Here is an 18774-nt window from a genome sequence, read left to right as displayed (position 1 = left end):
TAAGTTATATAACTTGCCTAGTGTCACAGAGCTACTAAGTAGCAGGGAGAAGGCTAGAACTGAGTTTGTCTGCTCCAAAGCTAGGATTCTTTCTACCAAGCTACAGCCCATATCTAAAAAATATCTTTTTTATACTAATGGTAAATTCCAACTGTAGCATTCTTAAACCTCTGTGGCTCCCTATCCATACTGAAAGTAAGAAAAGAAACAAGAAAGGCAGCTATCACAAAGTTGTACTGATCGTCCAGCACTATCCACACTAGAGCTTGGAAGGGAGGAAGCACTAAAACTTGATTCATGTGATCCTTGCTGCCAATCCAAATCATCAATCTTCCCCTTGAGAAAAGCTTATCGCTAATACTCTCCCCAGCTGAGAGCTTGCAAATGGCATTCCCAAGAAAATTTATCAGTCCATTACATGGAACCTCTACCATTCTAGGTGTGTTAGCTTTCAACTTTGAACACTAGAAATAAAGGAGAATTTGTTCAAACCTAAAAATGGCAGTTGCCAAGTCACTATCACTATAGCATGCTGACTAGAGCACTGGCTTTGCAGTTATCCAGACCCATGTTCATAACCCAGTTCTGCCACTTTAATAAATGTGTAACCCTAAGTCGATTCAGTTCAATAACTGCATATACCAAAAAGCGATCACAGACAACTTCTTCGTAAGGATTAAATGAAATAACCTAGTGCCTATAGCCTGACACATAAAAAGAAGGTGGAAAATAAACGGTCCACACTATTGTTAACATTGGTATTACTCCGGTGCCAGATTAGTCTTAGAGTCTTAGCAATTATTCTACATGGTCTGAACTCTTGATTATGTGATGTAACTATCAACTTGTTCAATCTGGAGAGCTGAACCGAGTGAGAAATTGATTCAGTTCGGCTTATTCAAGACATCCAGATATTCCAGTTCAACTGTTCTAAAAAAATTTCAGATAGTCCTAGTTTAAACTGGTTCACATTTTTTTTAAAAGCACATATACATTTGGCTAACTTCATAGTTTATTACCCACATTCTCTCTCTCAGACTTTATTTGTAGTTTAGTCTGGATTTTCCTTCACAGGTCTGCTTAATACAACGCACTTCTTCAGAGCAGGGAACAAGTGTGTATTGTTCATCTTTATGTGTCCAGCACCAGTATAGGCCTTGACACATACCAAATGCTCAGTAAATATTCTCGCAGAAAAGACATTCAGGAACCTCACTACTTTAAGATTCACGAGGGCTCATTTTGGCAATGGGAATGCAATTTTTTCACCTACAAATATTTGGCAGGTTTTTCTTTTTTTTATTTTCAAATAAATAATGGCTACACAAGCCACACACCAGATATCTCAAAAGTAAAGTTTTCACAAACAAAACTAAGATGGAAAATTCTAGAAATAGTAGCATTCAAGCACGGAGGAAAGAACGATTCTGGAATCAGGCCAAGCTAGGGTTCAAATGCCAGCTCTACCACTTCACAGCTACGTAGTATTAACTTGGGTCCAATCACACATATCACCTCTGAAACTCAGTTTCCACATGTGAAAAATGGGGATAATAACAACTACCTCACCGGGTTGTCACAAAGCTAATATATGTAAAGGGTCAAGTACTGTTGATGGTAAGTGGTCTTTATTTTTTTAAGTTTATTGAGGTAAATGAGTGATTTTTATTTCTTCAGTCTTTGCTATCCCTTTTCGCTTCTCACAGAAAGCAGAACCCGGAGGGATTGCATAATGCCTAAAGGTAACAGTTACTAACCTTATTTCTGCTTTTCCAAAAGGTACTCTAATTCAGCCACACAGGCTAATTGGCTCAAGTTCTAACTGGCAATGGGTCAGGTGTGGTAATTTTAAGGAGGACCCTGTCATGCAACTCCAGAGCCCAAGCAAAGTCAAGGAGGCTCTTCAGGTAACCTATTCTCCTCTGAGGCCTTCTTACAATGGGTTCGCTGAGAGGTATGCAATGTCAGCCAAGAATCATCTTTGTGATAAACCAAAGAGGTAGACTATAAGCCAACAGGCACTCTTTGAAAACCCAAGCCCAAATTAAGTCAACTAAATTGTAGCACTGTTTGGGGACTGGAGGTAGAGAGCAGGAACACTGGTGTTAAGACAGTATATGTAAAACCAATGAGCAGACAGGAAGGAAATCTAACATGTTCTTTCCATTCACAAACGGTACAAAACATAATGATTTGCTAATTCCAATCAGCTGAGTACATATTTCATTTTACTGTGCTGCAAATTCTTAATTATATACTAAAGAAAACAAAAACCCAAATAAACAAAATTCCCAATATATCTCTAAACAAACAGTATTTGCTCCATTCACATTTCAGTGCATATCATTCAGTATTCCACCGTACTTCAAGGTCCAATCAAGGCAAAGTTTACATTTTTTCTCTTAAATGATTTTCCCTGGGAGAGAGAAGTCAAAGAACTTTGAACACATTGGACTTCCATTGTCAACAAGGTAAGAACCCATATTTCCTCCCACTCACCCCACCTCCAGAGAATTCACAATACTGACACTAAAATATATTGAATAATGTTTCCCACTGGTCAATTACTTTTAACTGAATGCAATGAAAAGAATCTGCACTTCAATCTGCACTACAATTCTTTCCCTACTTAAATTTCTGGAAAAAACTCACAAGCCCCACTAACAATTAACTTTAAACATTCAAGTAATAACCATTTCAGAAAAACACACTATTACTATAATGCAAATATCCATTATTTAGCACCAAGGAGAGTCCATGCAACAACATCTGCCATTTCAAGAACATTTTTGTTAAAGTTACACTGCATGCAGGGAAGCTGCTTTTCCACAGATAAATACACATCACACTGGAGCCTCAGTGAAACACCCAATCCTTGCACCCTAAGTGTTGTACAGCCTTTTTATGTAGACTGGATATAACAACTGGATCTTATACTGAATTTACTCTCTAGTTAATTGTGTTAGTGAGGTTCCAATACAGTTTTCTCAAGAAAGCAATCTGAATCAATAACCACACCAATACTGTTAAGAATGTTTGCTAATAAGTAAATAAAATACACAGTCCCAATACGAAAGAAATTCTCCTCCTTCCCGGTTCTCCCGCTCCATTTAGAGACTGGAAACATGAACAGAAAGATAACCTTGAGAAGGGTAAAGTCATCCATGCCATCAATAATATCCCTCTAACTCATTTCCTCATTTTACAGTGTTTTCCTAAAACAGGGCAATCTCCACAGGACACCAGGAATTTAATACCACTTTTTAAAGATACAATAAACTGTGTGGAATATGCAGTGATGAAAACTGAATATTGCTACTGAAACCATACTTAATTAAATACACGTTTTCTCTAAACAGAACTTCCCCAATAAAGCCGCAATGTTTTCTTGCCTTGGCTCCCTTAGAATCCATCCCAACAAGTGAGCACAGTCTGGCCGCATTCCTGCTAACAGTTTTTTCCTGAGCAACCCCTCCCACCCCCCAAAAGTTTTACTTTTATCTGTGGAATTCTCTGCCAGCCTCGGCCTGGAAACCTGGGTGGACCCTGAGGACAGGTGTCAGATCTGGCCTTTGGGAAGTGGCCCAAACAGTTATTGGCAGCATAAAGCTGTGACCTTTAATAAACTTCAATTTGAGATTTTATACAATTGGTAATTTCCTCCCTACTCCTTTTTTGAAGGAGGGAGAGAAAGCATGCCAAAAGGATGAGTGTCAAAATAGAAAAACCACCACTTTAATTATGAAACCCTCCCAACTCAACAAAGAACTGTTAAAAGTAGCCAAATGGAAAATGTCAGGGTTTTGTGGGCACATGCACAACTATTAAACGTGAGAATCAGAACTTCAAGGTGGGGGGGGGGGAGAATAAAAAGCAGGAGCAGAAAAAGAGGAGTAGAACTGGGCCCAGCCAAAGACCCATTTTTCTCAGAGAGGCCCCTCTTGGTACTAACTCCTCCGTGTGGGGCACCCAGGCTGGAGAAAAGCAGAGGGTTACACAGAACATTTAGCAGACTTAACATTGGATTAAACACACTACTGCAAGTTTCAACAAATGTTCATGGCATACGTAAAAAACACATTTACAACAAGAAAGAAGAGAGGCACCTGGAGACATCTGACACTGGGCATGCTCTGCAGGCAACTCAGTGCGCACATGCTCTCTACCAGGTTGGCGCAGCCTAGCCACAAAGACCTTGGCACAGAACACTGCAGGATGACAAAAAGGAAGGAAGAGAAGAAGCAGTTAGAGGCCGCAACAAATCACTCCTTCACACAGGCAACTTGAATGTTAGTTGGGCAGGGGATGCACCCTTGGCAGTTTGGAGGTCAGGGATGGTGGTCCCAGACAACTTACTGAAACCCTGGGAGAGGGCCCACTTTCTGTCCTACAGAAAGGAGGTTTCTGCTGCCAACCACTAACTCCTCAGGACACAGTGAACAGAATCAAGAGGGAGACAGAGAATGTTTAAATGAAAACCCACTAAAGGGAACTGTGAAAGTCTGAACCCACAAGATTAGTGGTAAGATTGTGACTACAACTTAATAAAAATAACAGTTTCTAGTCTGAGTCATATAATTATAACTGCCATCATTACATCACCTACTATGTGCCAGGGACTTTAAATGTGTTTTCTAATTCCCACACCACAGTAAAGAAACGGAGGCTCAGAGGTTAAATCATTTGCACAAGGACACACAGCGAAGGAGGGGAGAGCAAGAATTTCAAACCTTCGTTTGTCTGCTATTAAACCCATATTAATTTTACAAGACTATGATGCTTCTATTGTAAAAACTTTGATCATCTGAATTTTTATCATGTAGATACAGTTTTGTACTTCCCTAAGTAAAATCACAGGACACCTAGAGACATAAGGCAAAAGGAATAAGAAAGATGAGTGATAGATTGATAGGTAACAGGCAATAAAAGAGCTGATTAAAAACATATCTGATTTTTCAGTGAAAACCACACCTCTGCCTTCCCAAAGAAAAAACTCTGCAATATGATGATTTTAATTTTAGACTTTGTTTACAAAGTTCATTTGACACAAGTAAGAACTTAAAGGCTTATTTCATTTACCCATTCCCATTCTCTAAAAGCTTGCTGGTTTTAAGGGAATTAAGAAAAAAGAAAAAATATAAAAATGAACATATGTATTGTGGCTAGTATTTTTAAGCCATTAGATTATTTATGGTATTCAGTAAGTACTTTTTCTTCAGATCTAAGGTCAATTAGTTTACTATGGCAAAAACAATAACCACGTCAAAAAAAAAAATTTTTTTTTAACTGAAGGTGGGTGTTTGGATTTAACCAAAATACTCCAGAAGTGTTAGACTCAACATCATAAACTTGTTTATCTTAGTTATAATTAGGATGGTCAGACATCCTCATTTGCCTTGGACAGTCCATGTTTACACTTGTTCCAGCATAACGTTCATTCTCAAAAGCATTCTGGTTTGGGAGACAAATTCTGTGGTCATCCCAATTCTAATATAAGCAAAGACAGCTATGCTTGAAATCAGATAGACCTGGGCTCCTATCCAGCATCTGCCACTTACTAGTTACATCTCACCTATAATTTAACTAGAGTGTTGAGATTATTTATTTATTTACTCATTTATTTATTTTAAAGAAGGCTCCTCACCCAGCATGGAACCCAACAGAGTGCTTAAATTCACAACCCTGAGATTAAGACCCGAGCTGAGATCAAGAGTCAGACGCTTAACCGCTTAACCGACTGAGCCACCCAGGCGTCCCGAATATTGAGATTATTTAGAAAAAGCATTTAAAGAATACAAAACCAGAGGAATCAAGTGGAATAAAAAATTAAGCAGCTTTTTGGTAACAACCGTATGTTTCCAACATGTGTCTTTACTGCAAAGTTCACCATAGCCTATATAGAAATACATCCCTGATCCTCCAGGGACCCATATTTTGTTACCCCAACACCTTCACAGAGTGCCACGAAAGATGCTGAATAAATGTTTGTGTAATAATATAATGAAAACAGCGCCATTTATCAACCTCTTGTTATATGCTAGACAGCTGAAAGAGTAACCCCCCAGAAAAACTTTTTTTTTCCTACAAAAACTCTCTTAAGAGAGGTATTTCTCCACTTTACAGATGAGGAATCCAAGGATCAGTAAAGGAGTGCTTGATTTATTGAAACAGCAGCTTAAAAATTAGGACTAGAAGTTAATCCTGCCTGACTCTAAACAAATCCGTTTTTTTTTTTCCACTAAAACAACTCTATCCAGGGATATCTAGCAAATGCTTATTGAAAGAATACTTACATCAGTATGCATCAGAAGCAGATGGGCAGAGAAAAAGGCCCAGACACATAACATTTGTATACATTGCTTACATTGATTATTTTATTTTATTTTTTTTTTAAAGATTTTATTTATTTATTTGACAGAGACAGAGACAACCAGTGAGAGAGGGAACACAAGCAGGGGAAGTGGGAGAGGAAGAAGCAGGCTCATAGTGGAGGAGCCTGATGTGGGGCTCGATCCCATAACGCCAGGATCACGCCCTGAGCCGAAGGCAGATGCTTAACCGCTGTGCCACCCAGGCGCCCCTACATTGATTATTTTAAATTAAATAAATTCCCAACACCCCCATAGTTCAATTTTAAGTTTCCTTTTTGGAATTTTGTAATTATCCAAATCACAGAATCACTCAGATCTAAGAAAAGAGTTTAAAGATTACATTTGGATTCAACAACTGATACCAAATTAACACCAAAGTTCACCTGCAAATCGATTTTCATTTATTCCACAGAAACAGGTTCCCTCTGCAAGATTTAATATGTATTTGACTTAAATAGTAAAACTATGAAGGCATAAGAATTCTATACCCTGATTAGATTCTGCTAATGCCTTGGGATCCAAAACTTAAAAAAAAAAAAAAAAGCACACACATTTTCATATTTAATAAACCAAAGGATCATACAGAACTGGAAGACAATTTAGTCTGTACTTCCACCCCTGATTTTAGAAGAAACTAAAGTCCAAAGAAAAAAAATAATGATCTTCCCAAAGAGTCCTAACCATCTAATGACCTAATACTTAAAAATGTATGGAAAAGAACACAAAGAAAATTTTCTGAAAAAATTAATTTCACCATTTATTACAAATGTTTTTAAAAGCTTGATATTGAAATTGTATATTCAGGAAAAGATAAGAAGCCTCTCAAAATCTAATTTTCAAGAATTTATAATATCTATGAAAGACACTGTGGGGTACAGAGAGTGATGCCAGTATTTATTAAAGGTATTAGAACTTCTTTACTTTCATACTCAATTACCTTGAAGCTAAGAAACCAACCACAGCGTTGAAAACAGTCTTTACACAACAGAAAATGCCACTCTAGGAAATATACGCATCTTTCAATAAGGATGTACCTGCTAGTTTAAACAAGGCTCCTCTTAAGTGTAATGAACCAAGAAGACATTGATCTAATTTGAAAACAGTGGATAAAAACAAAAGTTCCACACTTATCAACCTAAGAGCATTAAAACACAGCTAGGACCACAGCAGTAACTGCTTCTTGAAGCTTCTAATTTTAAATTTAGGGACCTGGTTGGAAACTTATGTTGACTTGTGGAATAACTATTATCTATCATTCTTTAACACAATAATGTAAAGATTTCTTCATATTAGCTATATTCACAAAGTAGACTATTTTGTCTCCTTTTTTTTAAGATAACTGGTCTCTCTTTAAACTTGAGGAACACTATCTCATTATTAAAATATGTCTCAAAAACTTACCCTAACACTGTGGGTATTTACTAAGTTTAACAAATGCTTATTGACCTACTTATTAAGCCAACAACAATACAAACTAAGCCTCTTTCCTCTTGAGACTTCAGCCTGGAGCTCACAATGGGGGCACTTAAGAGAGGCCTCTCTGGGGGAGAAAACTCCCAAGAAATGTTTGCTCTGATTTCACATTTAGCTACTTGTAATGACTAGTATTCTAATTTAGAATTATTCATAAGGAATAAGAAATGCTTCACACAGGATACTAATATTAACAGCAAATACCCAATTAGATTGATTATATTTGCAGGTTCTATGGCCAAAGAAAATACCATTAGTGTCAAGGAAACTGATAGTGTTTATTCATTTTGTCATACCCACTGTACAATCAAAAACCAAAATCAGGGCCACCATGCTGAGAACACTATAAGTCAGTAAAGACAAGAAGAATAATAGCTTTTGGCATTTTTCAAAAGCAAAAAGTTATTAAAAGAGGTAGGAGAGAAATGTCCTAGGCTCTCTTTCTATTGCCATAGGAACCACAAATCAAAAGGAAAAAGTGGTTGCAGGCACCTTGTCTTCTAATTGGCTGGCTTGAAGGAGAACTCACAAAAGCTAACTTTGGTCTGTTTCTAGATGGGATTGTTTTGAATATCCTGCCCTGATTCCTTCACAAAGAGGCAATTCTTTTAAAAGCTACCCAAAGAGGTATTTTACGTCAATCTCTCTCTAATGTCACTCTGATTCAAAAATATGCCTTATTTTCTATATATTTATAAATATAAATTTAGGGGTTTCCTACAAATCACCTACATTTTTTTCTTTACACCACCTCCCACAGAATCATTACCAACCTCATCTAACTGCTGCCATCATGTTTGAAATAACGGAGTGGCTTAAATACTATTCCATTCAACGAACAACTTATCTGAACTTACATCTGCAGACAGAAAAGCAATTAAGACATTCTCTCTTGTCCAGGAGTTCATAGGAGGAAATTTTGAGAATGTGCAGTGTAACACACACACACACACACACACACACACACACACACACACACACACACACACACTAGACTTAACCCACCCAAAGGAGGAGAATGCCTGAACTAAGCCATAAAGGATAAGTAGGAGGCAGCCAGGGTAAAAAGAGAAAGAAAGACATTCCAGGCAGAATAAATAGCATAAGCAAAGCCAAAGAGCTAAGAAATGGCACATCCTACTCAAGGATATGCAATTAATTTAGCATTACTAAAGTATTTCATTATGAGATGGGGAAAGCTGAGAGGCCAAATCACAGAGGTCTTTCATAAACCACTCTATCAAACTTAGGACTTGATTCTGTAGACAACAGTTCTTATACTGTGTGCTACATATATAGCTCACCAGTAAACAACCAATCCTTCCAAAGTGTGTAGTCCAATTTACCAGCAACATGCCCAAGAGCTTTTTTCAGCAACTCAGCATACATACTGTTTCAACCCTAGCTGTCAAAGGGATAGAAGCAGGTCATGCAACATACTGGCAAGTGTTAGAACGAGGTCCTTAGACTAAAAGTCAGGGACAAAGCAAAATATCAAGCTAAAGCCAAGCTAACTCAAGCCAGCATCAAAGAAAGGTCTTTGGCAGTTGGAGAAAAGCATGTTGAAGAGAAGTTAGAAACAGAGGTCTCTTGGAGAATCTAACAAGACAGTCTCTCATTTTTATTTTACAACCAAAACACATTTCTTTCAGCCAGGCTACAAAGAGTAGATACAAGGGCCGGCACTTACCTTTGGAAGTACATGTCTAAAGTCAATTTTCATGCCCAGTCTAGGTACTTTTTTTTTCCAGTAAAACTTCTACCATGCCCTACTGATAGGATAGGATATAAAACAAGCAGTGCCATGATAATGAAATGGGGGTTATCAAATAAGAGAAGAAGCAAAATACAAGGTCCATTTTATGGTTACTATTTGGCCATAATACTCTCCACTGGGAATCTCTATCCAGGAGTGGGGATCTGGTCCTGAAGCATCATACAACAGACAAGCTCAAGGAGATTATGTAACTCCAGCTCTCTAAACCTGAGTGTGCAAGCTACAGAGTATCCATGCTTTTAGGTGGAGGCCCTCTTCGTCGCAAAGCAAATAAAGCAAATATTAAAATTCACCCAAATCGGGAACTATCCCTATTATGTCTGAATTCTCAGACTGCTGTTTTTCAAGCAGCAGCAGTTGTAATGACAATAGGGCCACAGAAGCTTTCAAAAGCATCTCCTAAGATGCAGAAGCCAAGGCTTCTGCTGTTAAAATGTTTGACGGCAACCTATAAGAAAGAGCAAACTGCTTTTAAAATCAAGAACCATAATACAATAATCAGGTTGTAGAATGAAAGTTAAAACACAATTTAAAGGCATTCTCCAAAGCTTTTTAAAGAATTGAATATCCTCCATGTGTGAAAGACTTTCTTTTCCTTGTAATGGTATTTTGTTATGGTAGAATTTGACGGTAACCATGTGACATATAACCAAGAAAGTTACTGCTTTAATTCTGAGCAACTGCAGGGTAGAACTACGTATTTGTAGATAATACACCACAGAGCATTTTCAGGCTGGGGATATATGCTCAAAGAAGAGAAGTGTATGGGGAACAGGAGGCAGCGGAAGGAGGAAAGAAAAAAGAAGGGTAAGAGTGAGGAAAACTGATAATATCTATAAGTTTTAGAGCTTCAAACATCATCAAACAGTAGTGAAATCAGGACTCAAAACCAGAGCCCAAACTTTCCATAAATCCTATAATAATTTAAAAAACAAATCTTTCAATGTCCAATTACCTCATCTTGAATGATTAGCTAAGATGAGATACCAGCACCTGAAGCTAATAAAATTAAAATGGATCTTTGCAGTTATCTTTGGTAGATGGATGAAGGTAATTTTTTTTGAATTTTTATCCATTCATATTTTCTGATTTTTCTCCAACGAATATCTTGTACTTATGATAATAGTTTAATACTACACTGCATAATTTTAAGTGATGATTTATTTTAACTACATAAGTAATTATATAAGTTGTTATACATTATAAATAGTAATTTGACAACTTAAATAAAAACAAATTCTTTTCCCAAGAATTAGTTGAGTCCATTATTAAACAACTGTCTTTTAAAATGTGTCAAGATGCTGGAATGCTAGAAAAATATTTTACCTAGTGACCCTCAAAAATAGCAGTAAATCTCCAAGTGGTAACACCTTAGTCCTGAGTAACTCCAAAGGAAAAAAATTATCCTTGTCCACTTCACAACTACCAATGAGGATTCAAAAACGCCACCAGGTTTTTAGAGCTCTCACAGAAGCTGTTGGAAAGGAGGATTAGATATATGGGGGGGGGGGAGAAAAATCTCTATTCTAAGGAGCATGACAGAGAACAGGATGTAACAAAATAAATCTATTTCCGGCAGAGCCACATGGGTCCTCGGTTGTACTAGGCCCAGTCTGAGATTCAGCTGCCAAAAAGGAACAGATTCCCCCAGCAAGCTCCAGGTCAGATCAGTCTGAACCCAATCCCAAAAGGGTTTACCAAGATCCACAAATCCTGAGACTGGAGAAAATTAAACAGTTAAATTAAGTACATCTGAGCCTCTGTCAATTAGCATCTGTGGTCCAAAGAGGAAGGTTATTCAGAACTAGAGGAGACCACTAAACTACAAGCTTAATCTCCGTTTCAATGAAAATGATAAAAGTAAATGAAAGTTTACAAAAAAGGATAAACTGGGAGGGGGATGCACATTCATATTTCAGTGTGCCTACTGTGTGCCACACACTGTACAACTATTGTGATCTCATTAACTCTCACATCACCTCTGGCCAAACTGGTACCTTAGCTTTAAAGAGGAAGAAACTGAGGACCAGACACAGCAAATAACTTGCCAGAGGTCACAAGTAGAGGATTTGCAATTCTGACTCCAAAATCCCTACTTTCTTCCCTAAATTATACTGCTTCTCACCTCCTTCACTTGACATTAAACTCCCTTGAACAGCAATTTCTTCTCATCTACTTATAAATTTTATCTACCTGTCACCCATCTATACTGCTGATGGGAGTGTAACAGGTACAACCTCTCCTGTTCAACTTACCAATACATATACAATACTTGAAAAACATGCACATCACTGACAGCAATTTCAAGTTCAGGAAATTATACTAGGGAAGAAAATAAAGACATGTCCAAAAATACAGCTAAGAAGGTGTTTATCACATCAGTCATAACAGCAAAGGAAAAAAAGGCAACAGAGATTGGTTATACAAATTATAGATCATCCAGAAGACAGAATATTGTGTGTCCACCAAATAAAAATCACATTGTAAGAGTATATTTATTGACCCAGAAAGAAGTTTACAACATACAGAAAGTTACAATACACTGAAAAAATTCAAGAAACATTAGGTAAATAAAGGCTACAGATCACAACTTTCATTTTGATCCCATTTTTATTTAATACAACATAAAATATATGTAAAATACGAGAATTAAATACAGGTGATGTTTATTTTATTTTGGGTGGGGGAGGTCTACTATAGATTTTCAGACCAGCTGACAGACAATGGGCAACACAGTACTCAGGTCTCTCAATCCTCTCTCCTTCAGGGTACCTCAAAACAGAATAACTGGCACTTCCACACTGTTCCTTAAGGATCTGGTCATAGCAACATGTCCCCGATTCTAGTCTATTCTCCTTCAATGAAGGTGGAGAACAGATGAGGTTAAACTAGATATCAGAATTTGGTTGCACTGTGAAGTGACAAAGACACTAACCTAAATTCATTTCAATGTCTAAGGCTTCTAGATAGCTGAGGGTACTAAGCCAAAAAACTCTTAGGTACTGGTGTTCCATCTTATGAGGCTGCCCTTCCAAATACCTGACAATCCATACTCCAAACTGTATGCCACTTGAGAGGACTTCCAGGTCAGAGAACTAAAAACTCACCTTTTGTTTTAGACATCATCTGAGCACTGAGGGACATCTGATCTCGTTATCTATACCAGAGCACCAGGCCCCACTCTGAGTTAATCCAACTTCCCGTTCCTTACCATTCCAGACACAAGCCCTGGTTCAACCCCCTCCTAGTCCTTCTACCGGTTCTCACAAGTCAAAAAATTCTAGTCAGAGAACTTCTGAACATGTCTGCATAAGATCTGATTGACCTATGATACACTAAATCAAAATCCTTGCCCTACTTTCATGTGAGAGTGCAAAGTTTGCCATGATTTTAAAAAGAACATGAGTACAGAAAGTGAATTTTTTTTTCTCTGGTATAATGGATATTCTCATGTTTTCTAGGAAGAGATACCACTTTCTGGAAGATGATTTGACTTATATCTACTCACAATGGGTCTGACTCAATTATAGTCAGACCACATCATAATCTTATTTTAACTTTTCGTTTTAAAATGATTATTCATTCAAAAAGGCTTACTGAGCATGCCAGTAGACTAAATGTTTCAACAGACAACACAAGAATTCTCAAAACCAAATATTGTGATATTAAAATTGTTTCTGGAAATAAAGCTATACTATTTCCCAGTTCACTAAAGAAGACAGCTAAATTCCTAAAAGAAATATAAAATATTTTAAAGAAATGCAGTTTCACTGCTTTAAGAGTATTAAAACTTAAACCCTACTAAGGATATTTCAAAAACACTGAAATACCAAAAATAAAAAAAAACTGCCAAAGCTCCCACCATGCTTCCTATTTCATTATTAGCTCTGAACAAGCATCTACAGAATGAAAGTTTATCCTACAAAGAAATCTGAATTTAAACCTTACACCATTTAAACAAGCCCTCTAATATTTTCTAAAAACTGCTCATTTCTCAAGTATATGCTTATCTTCAGAGATCTAACAAGTCCCTATCCCAAAGAAGCACAGATTCCAAGTCGGCAGTCTCAATCTTTAAAATTTTATACATACACAAACACATTCAATTGTATGTTGACTTATTTAGAAAACGGCAATCAAAATTTTGCTTCTTTAGCTGGGAATAACATGAAAAGTGAGCTGTCAAAGCCAACATATAAAAAGGGTACATTTTATCATGCCTTAATTAAATTTATAGCAAACTTTACACTTGCTCTACTTTCTCATATAGTCCATTGTCCTCATATCCTAGGCTGACCTTGGTTTCAAATAAGAATGAAGTTGTGTGTCTCACAATCCACTGGGCTCTGCGAACAAATGAATGTCCTTCAGCCAGGGGCTAAGGCGGCCTTAGTGAGGGATTCCTGCTGCCTGCTGCACAGCAAGGATGTCTTTGATTCCCTTCACACTGTCTGTCTCCTGCAGGCAACTGGAAAAGGAGAGTTATCACCGCTTGAAGCCAGAGATTTCATTATATGCTGGAGCTGAAAGGGACTCTACAGAGCATTCTGTCCATCTTCTCAAAATGCTTTTCTAGCCCAGGTCCTCTAAATCTCTCACATCATGCTTTTGGTGTGCATCCCCTTGAAAGCACCTAGCCTCAACAGCAGATAATTACTGCTAAACACATGTAAGGTCAACCAGCAAGTTTCAGACTCTTTTTGCAGGAGTACATATGAACATGGGTAGGCTGTAACACTCAGGGAGTCCTCACACAAAGGAAGTAATGAAGTCTAAGATGGAAAGCCCAAATATAAATTTAAGAGATACTGGACTTCTTTGTCAAAAACACTGTTCAGGGGCGCCTGGGTGGCTCAGTAGTTAAGCGTCTGCCTTCGGCTCAGGGCGTGATCCCAGAGTCCTGGGATCGAGCCCCAAATCAGGCTCCTTCACTGAGAGCCTGCTTCTTCCTCTCCCACTCCCCCTGCTTGTGTTCCCTCTCTCACTGGCTGTCTCTCTCTCTGACAAATAAATAAATAAAATCTTAAAAAAAAAAAACCACTGTTCAACCTCACTGCTTTAATAACTTTATGAATGACTCAGCTATAAGCCATCAGCCAAGATGTTCTACAAAGCACAGAACACAGATGTCACCATCATAATAAATTTTTCATTAACTCTGAGAGAATACAGAATTGAGAGGAGGATCAGAAGACAAATCTCACAGGGACATTTCCTACTGCGTTTAAGAGGAAAAATAATCCACAAGCCACATTTCTGTATTTTTTTTTAAGCCACATTTCTTTTCATTGATGAGTTAAAATTCTAGAAACAACAGAAACAGCTACCAAGATTGGGATGTGAATGAAAAAACAAAAAAAGGCTGAAAGGGTGATATTACTTACTTTGAAAATAATCAAACATAAACCAAAAACTGGTCTATAAACCCACAGGAAAACCTTAAAGTAGTAAGTCTTCTAAAAATTGTACTTTATTTCCAGGGGCGCCTGGCTGGTTTAGTTGGTAGAGTATGCAACTCTTGATCCCAGGGTTGTTAAGTTCGAGCCCCATGTTGGCTGTGGAGATTACTTAAAAATAAAATCTTTAGGGGGCGCCTGGGTGGCTCAGTTAATTTCGGCTCAGGTCATGATCTCAGGATTGTGAGACTGAGCTCCGCGTTGGGCTCTGCACTGAAGTGTGCAGCCTGCTTCAGATTCTTTCTCTCCCTCTCCCTCTACCCCCAAGCTTGTAAACTCAAGCTCTCTCTAAAAAAATAAATCTCTTTAAAATAAATAAATAATAATTTAAAATCTCTAAATAAAAAATTAAAAATGAAAGTAAAAATTACACTTCTTTTCCAAATAAACTGTTTTATTTCCATAATAATTTATAAAAAATAGAGTAATTTACAAGCAATTAGTAAGGGAATTTACCAATTGACAATGTAATGTTTTTAAGTTCTTACAGTGTCTGTACTTAGTAGGAACTCAATAAATATTTGTTAAGTTATCAAATAATTAACATGAAAACTCCAGGAAGTTTACATGCAGAGCAAAAACTTGATTTAGGGGCCAGAGAAAAATATGTTATAATTTTAAGGGGTTGATGGTGGACACTTTTTGGCCACATCACCTAACCACAGTGGTTGATTCAGGAGTAGGCACATGTTCCAAATTGAATCCCAGGACTTCTATGGAAGCTTCAAGAAAAGAGATTCTTTTCCCACTGACCTTGAACACGACAGGATGAAAGTCAGAGCTACTGATGCCTTCATGCTACCACAAGGGAGAGTATGGAGCTGGTTACCTGAAGGTACCACTTTTGAGTCTGAGAAAGAAACCTGAATCCACACCTACCTCTAGAGTTTCAAATTTTTCCTTGTTTTGGCTTACACCAGTTTTAAGTTGGCTTTTCTGCCACTTTAACTGGAAAAATCATAACAAACCTTAAATTTTAGTTCAAATACAACAGGCAAAACTCAAAAAAGATATGTGATATGGCCAAAGTTATAAAGACACAGTATTCTGCTGGTGAAACATTCTTAAATTCTTATTTTCTTTCCTAAGAAATCACTTTATTCTACTGATAAACAAAAGTATTCAAAACTATGTGTTCCAAGAATATCTCATTCATGCTATACCACAGATACTAGAGAAAGAAAAACCAACATAACAGGATAAACTAATCAAAACTCTAAGAAGACTACAAAGAAGGCACAACAGAAACAACAGTCCTATTTTCCAATGAGCTCTGAAACCCAACACTGAGAAACCTGACCCACATCTTCATAAGCACTTCATTCCAAATAAGCAATGAGAATGACATTATCAAGTTTACAAACATCAAATAAATAAATAAAAAAAAACCTTAGGGAAACAAATATATTTATAATCTAAAAATAGAAAATTCCTGCAAATGGCTACAAAGAACACTACAATTACAAGCAGAGACTAATCTGTGCCCCTCTTGTAACAATTAAACTTATTCTGTGCATTTTTACATAATTTTATTCCTTCATTCATCTTATTTTCCTACATTTATTTTTCCTTTCATCTTCATTTTCCCACTTATTTTGTTTTTATCTTTCTACATTACAGGTGTGTCATTGTTATCATTCAAATTGGGGGGGTAAAGTAAGATTTAAGTATATACTAACAGTAGCAAAAGTCATTACATATCAGAATTGAGAAAAAGGAGAAAATTGAAAATAAACTACAGGAATAATACTCTAATACTGATCGTCAATACCATGAACTGTGTCATCACTGTCCTCGGCAAAACTGACAAATATATGCACGCATTCCTGCAGCCAGCTCACTGTTTCACCATCTACCATGAATAGATTACGCAGTTTTAACTCGGGAAAATGTACATGCATAAGAGTTCTATGTTTCTTCAAGAATCAGCTACTTGGAAAGGATAAAGAATGTCACAAAAATAAGAAAGCACCATGGCATACTGAAAAGAGCGTGGGTTTTGTTTTGTTTTGTTTTTTAATTGATACAAAAATACACTGAACCTGAATCCAACAAACCTCTGGATTAACTACCAATTTGCAAGAAATACCAAGAGAGAATATGCAGACATAATGAGAATGTAATCAGCCAAATCCAGAATTTGCAAAGTTACACAGAACAAAAGCCTGATCTGGCTTCTTCAATAAATACACGGCTAGAAAAAAAAAAGGTGGGAGAGGCAATCTCTAAAGATTAAAAAGATTTAAGAGGCTATTAACTATATGCAAAGTGTGAACCACGTCTGGCTCCTGAATTGAAAAAAACAATTATTAAAAAAAATTTATGAGAAAAACAAGACAAATTCAATAGAGGGCAAGACAATAAGCCTGACCAGAACTCCTCAAAACTGTCATCATCATCAAAAACAAAATCTGAGAAACTGACACAGCCAAGAAGAGCCTAAGAGCGCACGACAACCAAATGCAAGGTGGAATCCTGGGTGGGGTCCTGGAGTGGAAAAAGGACATGACGTAAAAAACCAAGGATATCTATATAAACTAAGGACTGTAGTTAATAATAAAACATCAATATTAACCACACTGATGTAAGATAGTCACAGCGGGGGAAACTGCAGGGGGAGGAAGAATATATGAAATTCTGTACTGCCTGCTCAATTTTTCTGTAAATCTAGAGTTGTTTTTAAAAAATTAAGTTTATTAATTTAAAAGTTATTTATGAGACAAGTAGGCAAAGATTAGTACTGACTATTTGATAGCAAGGAATTATTGGTAATGTTTTAGGTTAATGGAATTGTGTGCTATGTGTGTTTTTAATAATCTTTTGCTTTGTTTTTAAGTCCTCATCTTTTACAGATACATACTGAACCATTCGTGGATAAACGGATAAAAACAAAATGTAGATTACAGGAACATTTCCCAAAGTTTAGTATTCAAGGTGATTTTTGGTGGTACACAAAGGTGTTTTAATGTTTAATAGCCAAATGTTTAAGTATATATTACAAAAATATATATATAACTAACACATCAAACCCATGATTTCATGGATTTTCATTGCTTAGGGTAGGTTTTCCCTATGAAAAAATTTACTGAGGTGAGGTTCAGATCCCAGATCCAACGCTATGTGACCTTAAGTAAGTCAGCTATTTAGAGGGCTAGAGAGGAACGGCTGGCTACATGAAAGCAGGCACCCAATAAATATTAGCTGCTATGTTATTGATAAAAGCCAACCTAAAATTCCAACAAAGAAGTCATATACTAGTAGAAAAGCCTGGAACTGAAGAGAATGAGGTTAAGCCTGGAATGAAGGAGGGAAGAAAGCATGAGGACTTACAAAGGCAGTCTGGGCAGGGGTAGTCAAGGCTTTTCTTGGCCTTCTCTTCTCCATCTCCCCCAGGGACTGAGAATATGCCGCTGCCCACCTACTAGAGCCTAGAGGCCCGCAGCTCCTGAGCCTCCGGCTCTTGAAAGTCCGAGCTATCACCAAGCGCTCCCCGAACTAAGATGACAGCTAGAGGTACAGCTTCTAAAATCAGCAGCCGAGTTTTTCTTTTCTTTCCCCAGGTGGGGAGGAGAAAGAACACAAGGTTTTGTAGAGACAGAGAGATGATAAATAGATATAGATAAAACCACTATGCAACCTTGAGGGAAAAAAAAAATCCCTTCTCCATCTCCATTCCTCACATGCTAAAATGTGGAAA

The 18774-nt window shown here is 37.2% G+C and overlaps 1 protein-coding gene across 5 annotated transcripts in view; it reads right to left on the bottom strand.

Annotated features, from left to right (window-relative positions):
* Positions 1-18774, bottom strand: part of FBXW11 (F-box and WD repeat domain containing 11) — a 121211-nt gene that overhangs the window by 78420 nt on the left and 24017 nt on the right. For 2 of the 5 annotated variants that reach the window (XM_019808353.2, XM_019808354.2), the window contains exon 2: positions 4107-4208. The exons of the other annotated variants lie outside the window; for them this stretch is intronic. In XM_019808353.2, coding sequence (XP_019663912.1) covers positions 4107-4208 — 102 coding nt within the window. The remainder of the gene's footprint in view (positions 1-4106; positions 4209-18774) is intronic. 5 annotated transcript variants of the gene reach the window in all.

This window comes from Ailuropoda melanoleuca, chromosome 3 (genome assembly GCF_002007445.2).
Source record: "Ailuropoda melanoleuca isolate Jingjing chromosome 3, ASM200744v2, whole genome shotgun sequence".
Classification (NCBI taxonomy): domain Eukaryota; kingdom Metazoa; phylum Chordata; class Mammalia; order Carnivora; family Ursidae; genus Ailuropoda; species Ailuropoda melanoleuca.
Note: the sequence above shows the minus strand (reverse complement) of the source record. Positions and strands in the feature narration are given on the sequence as shown.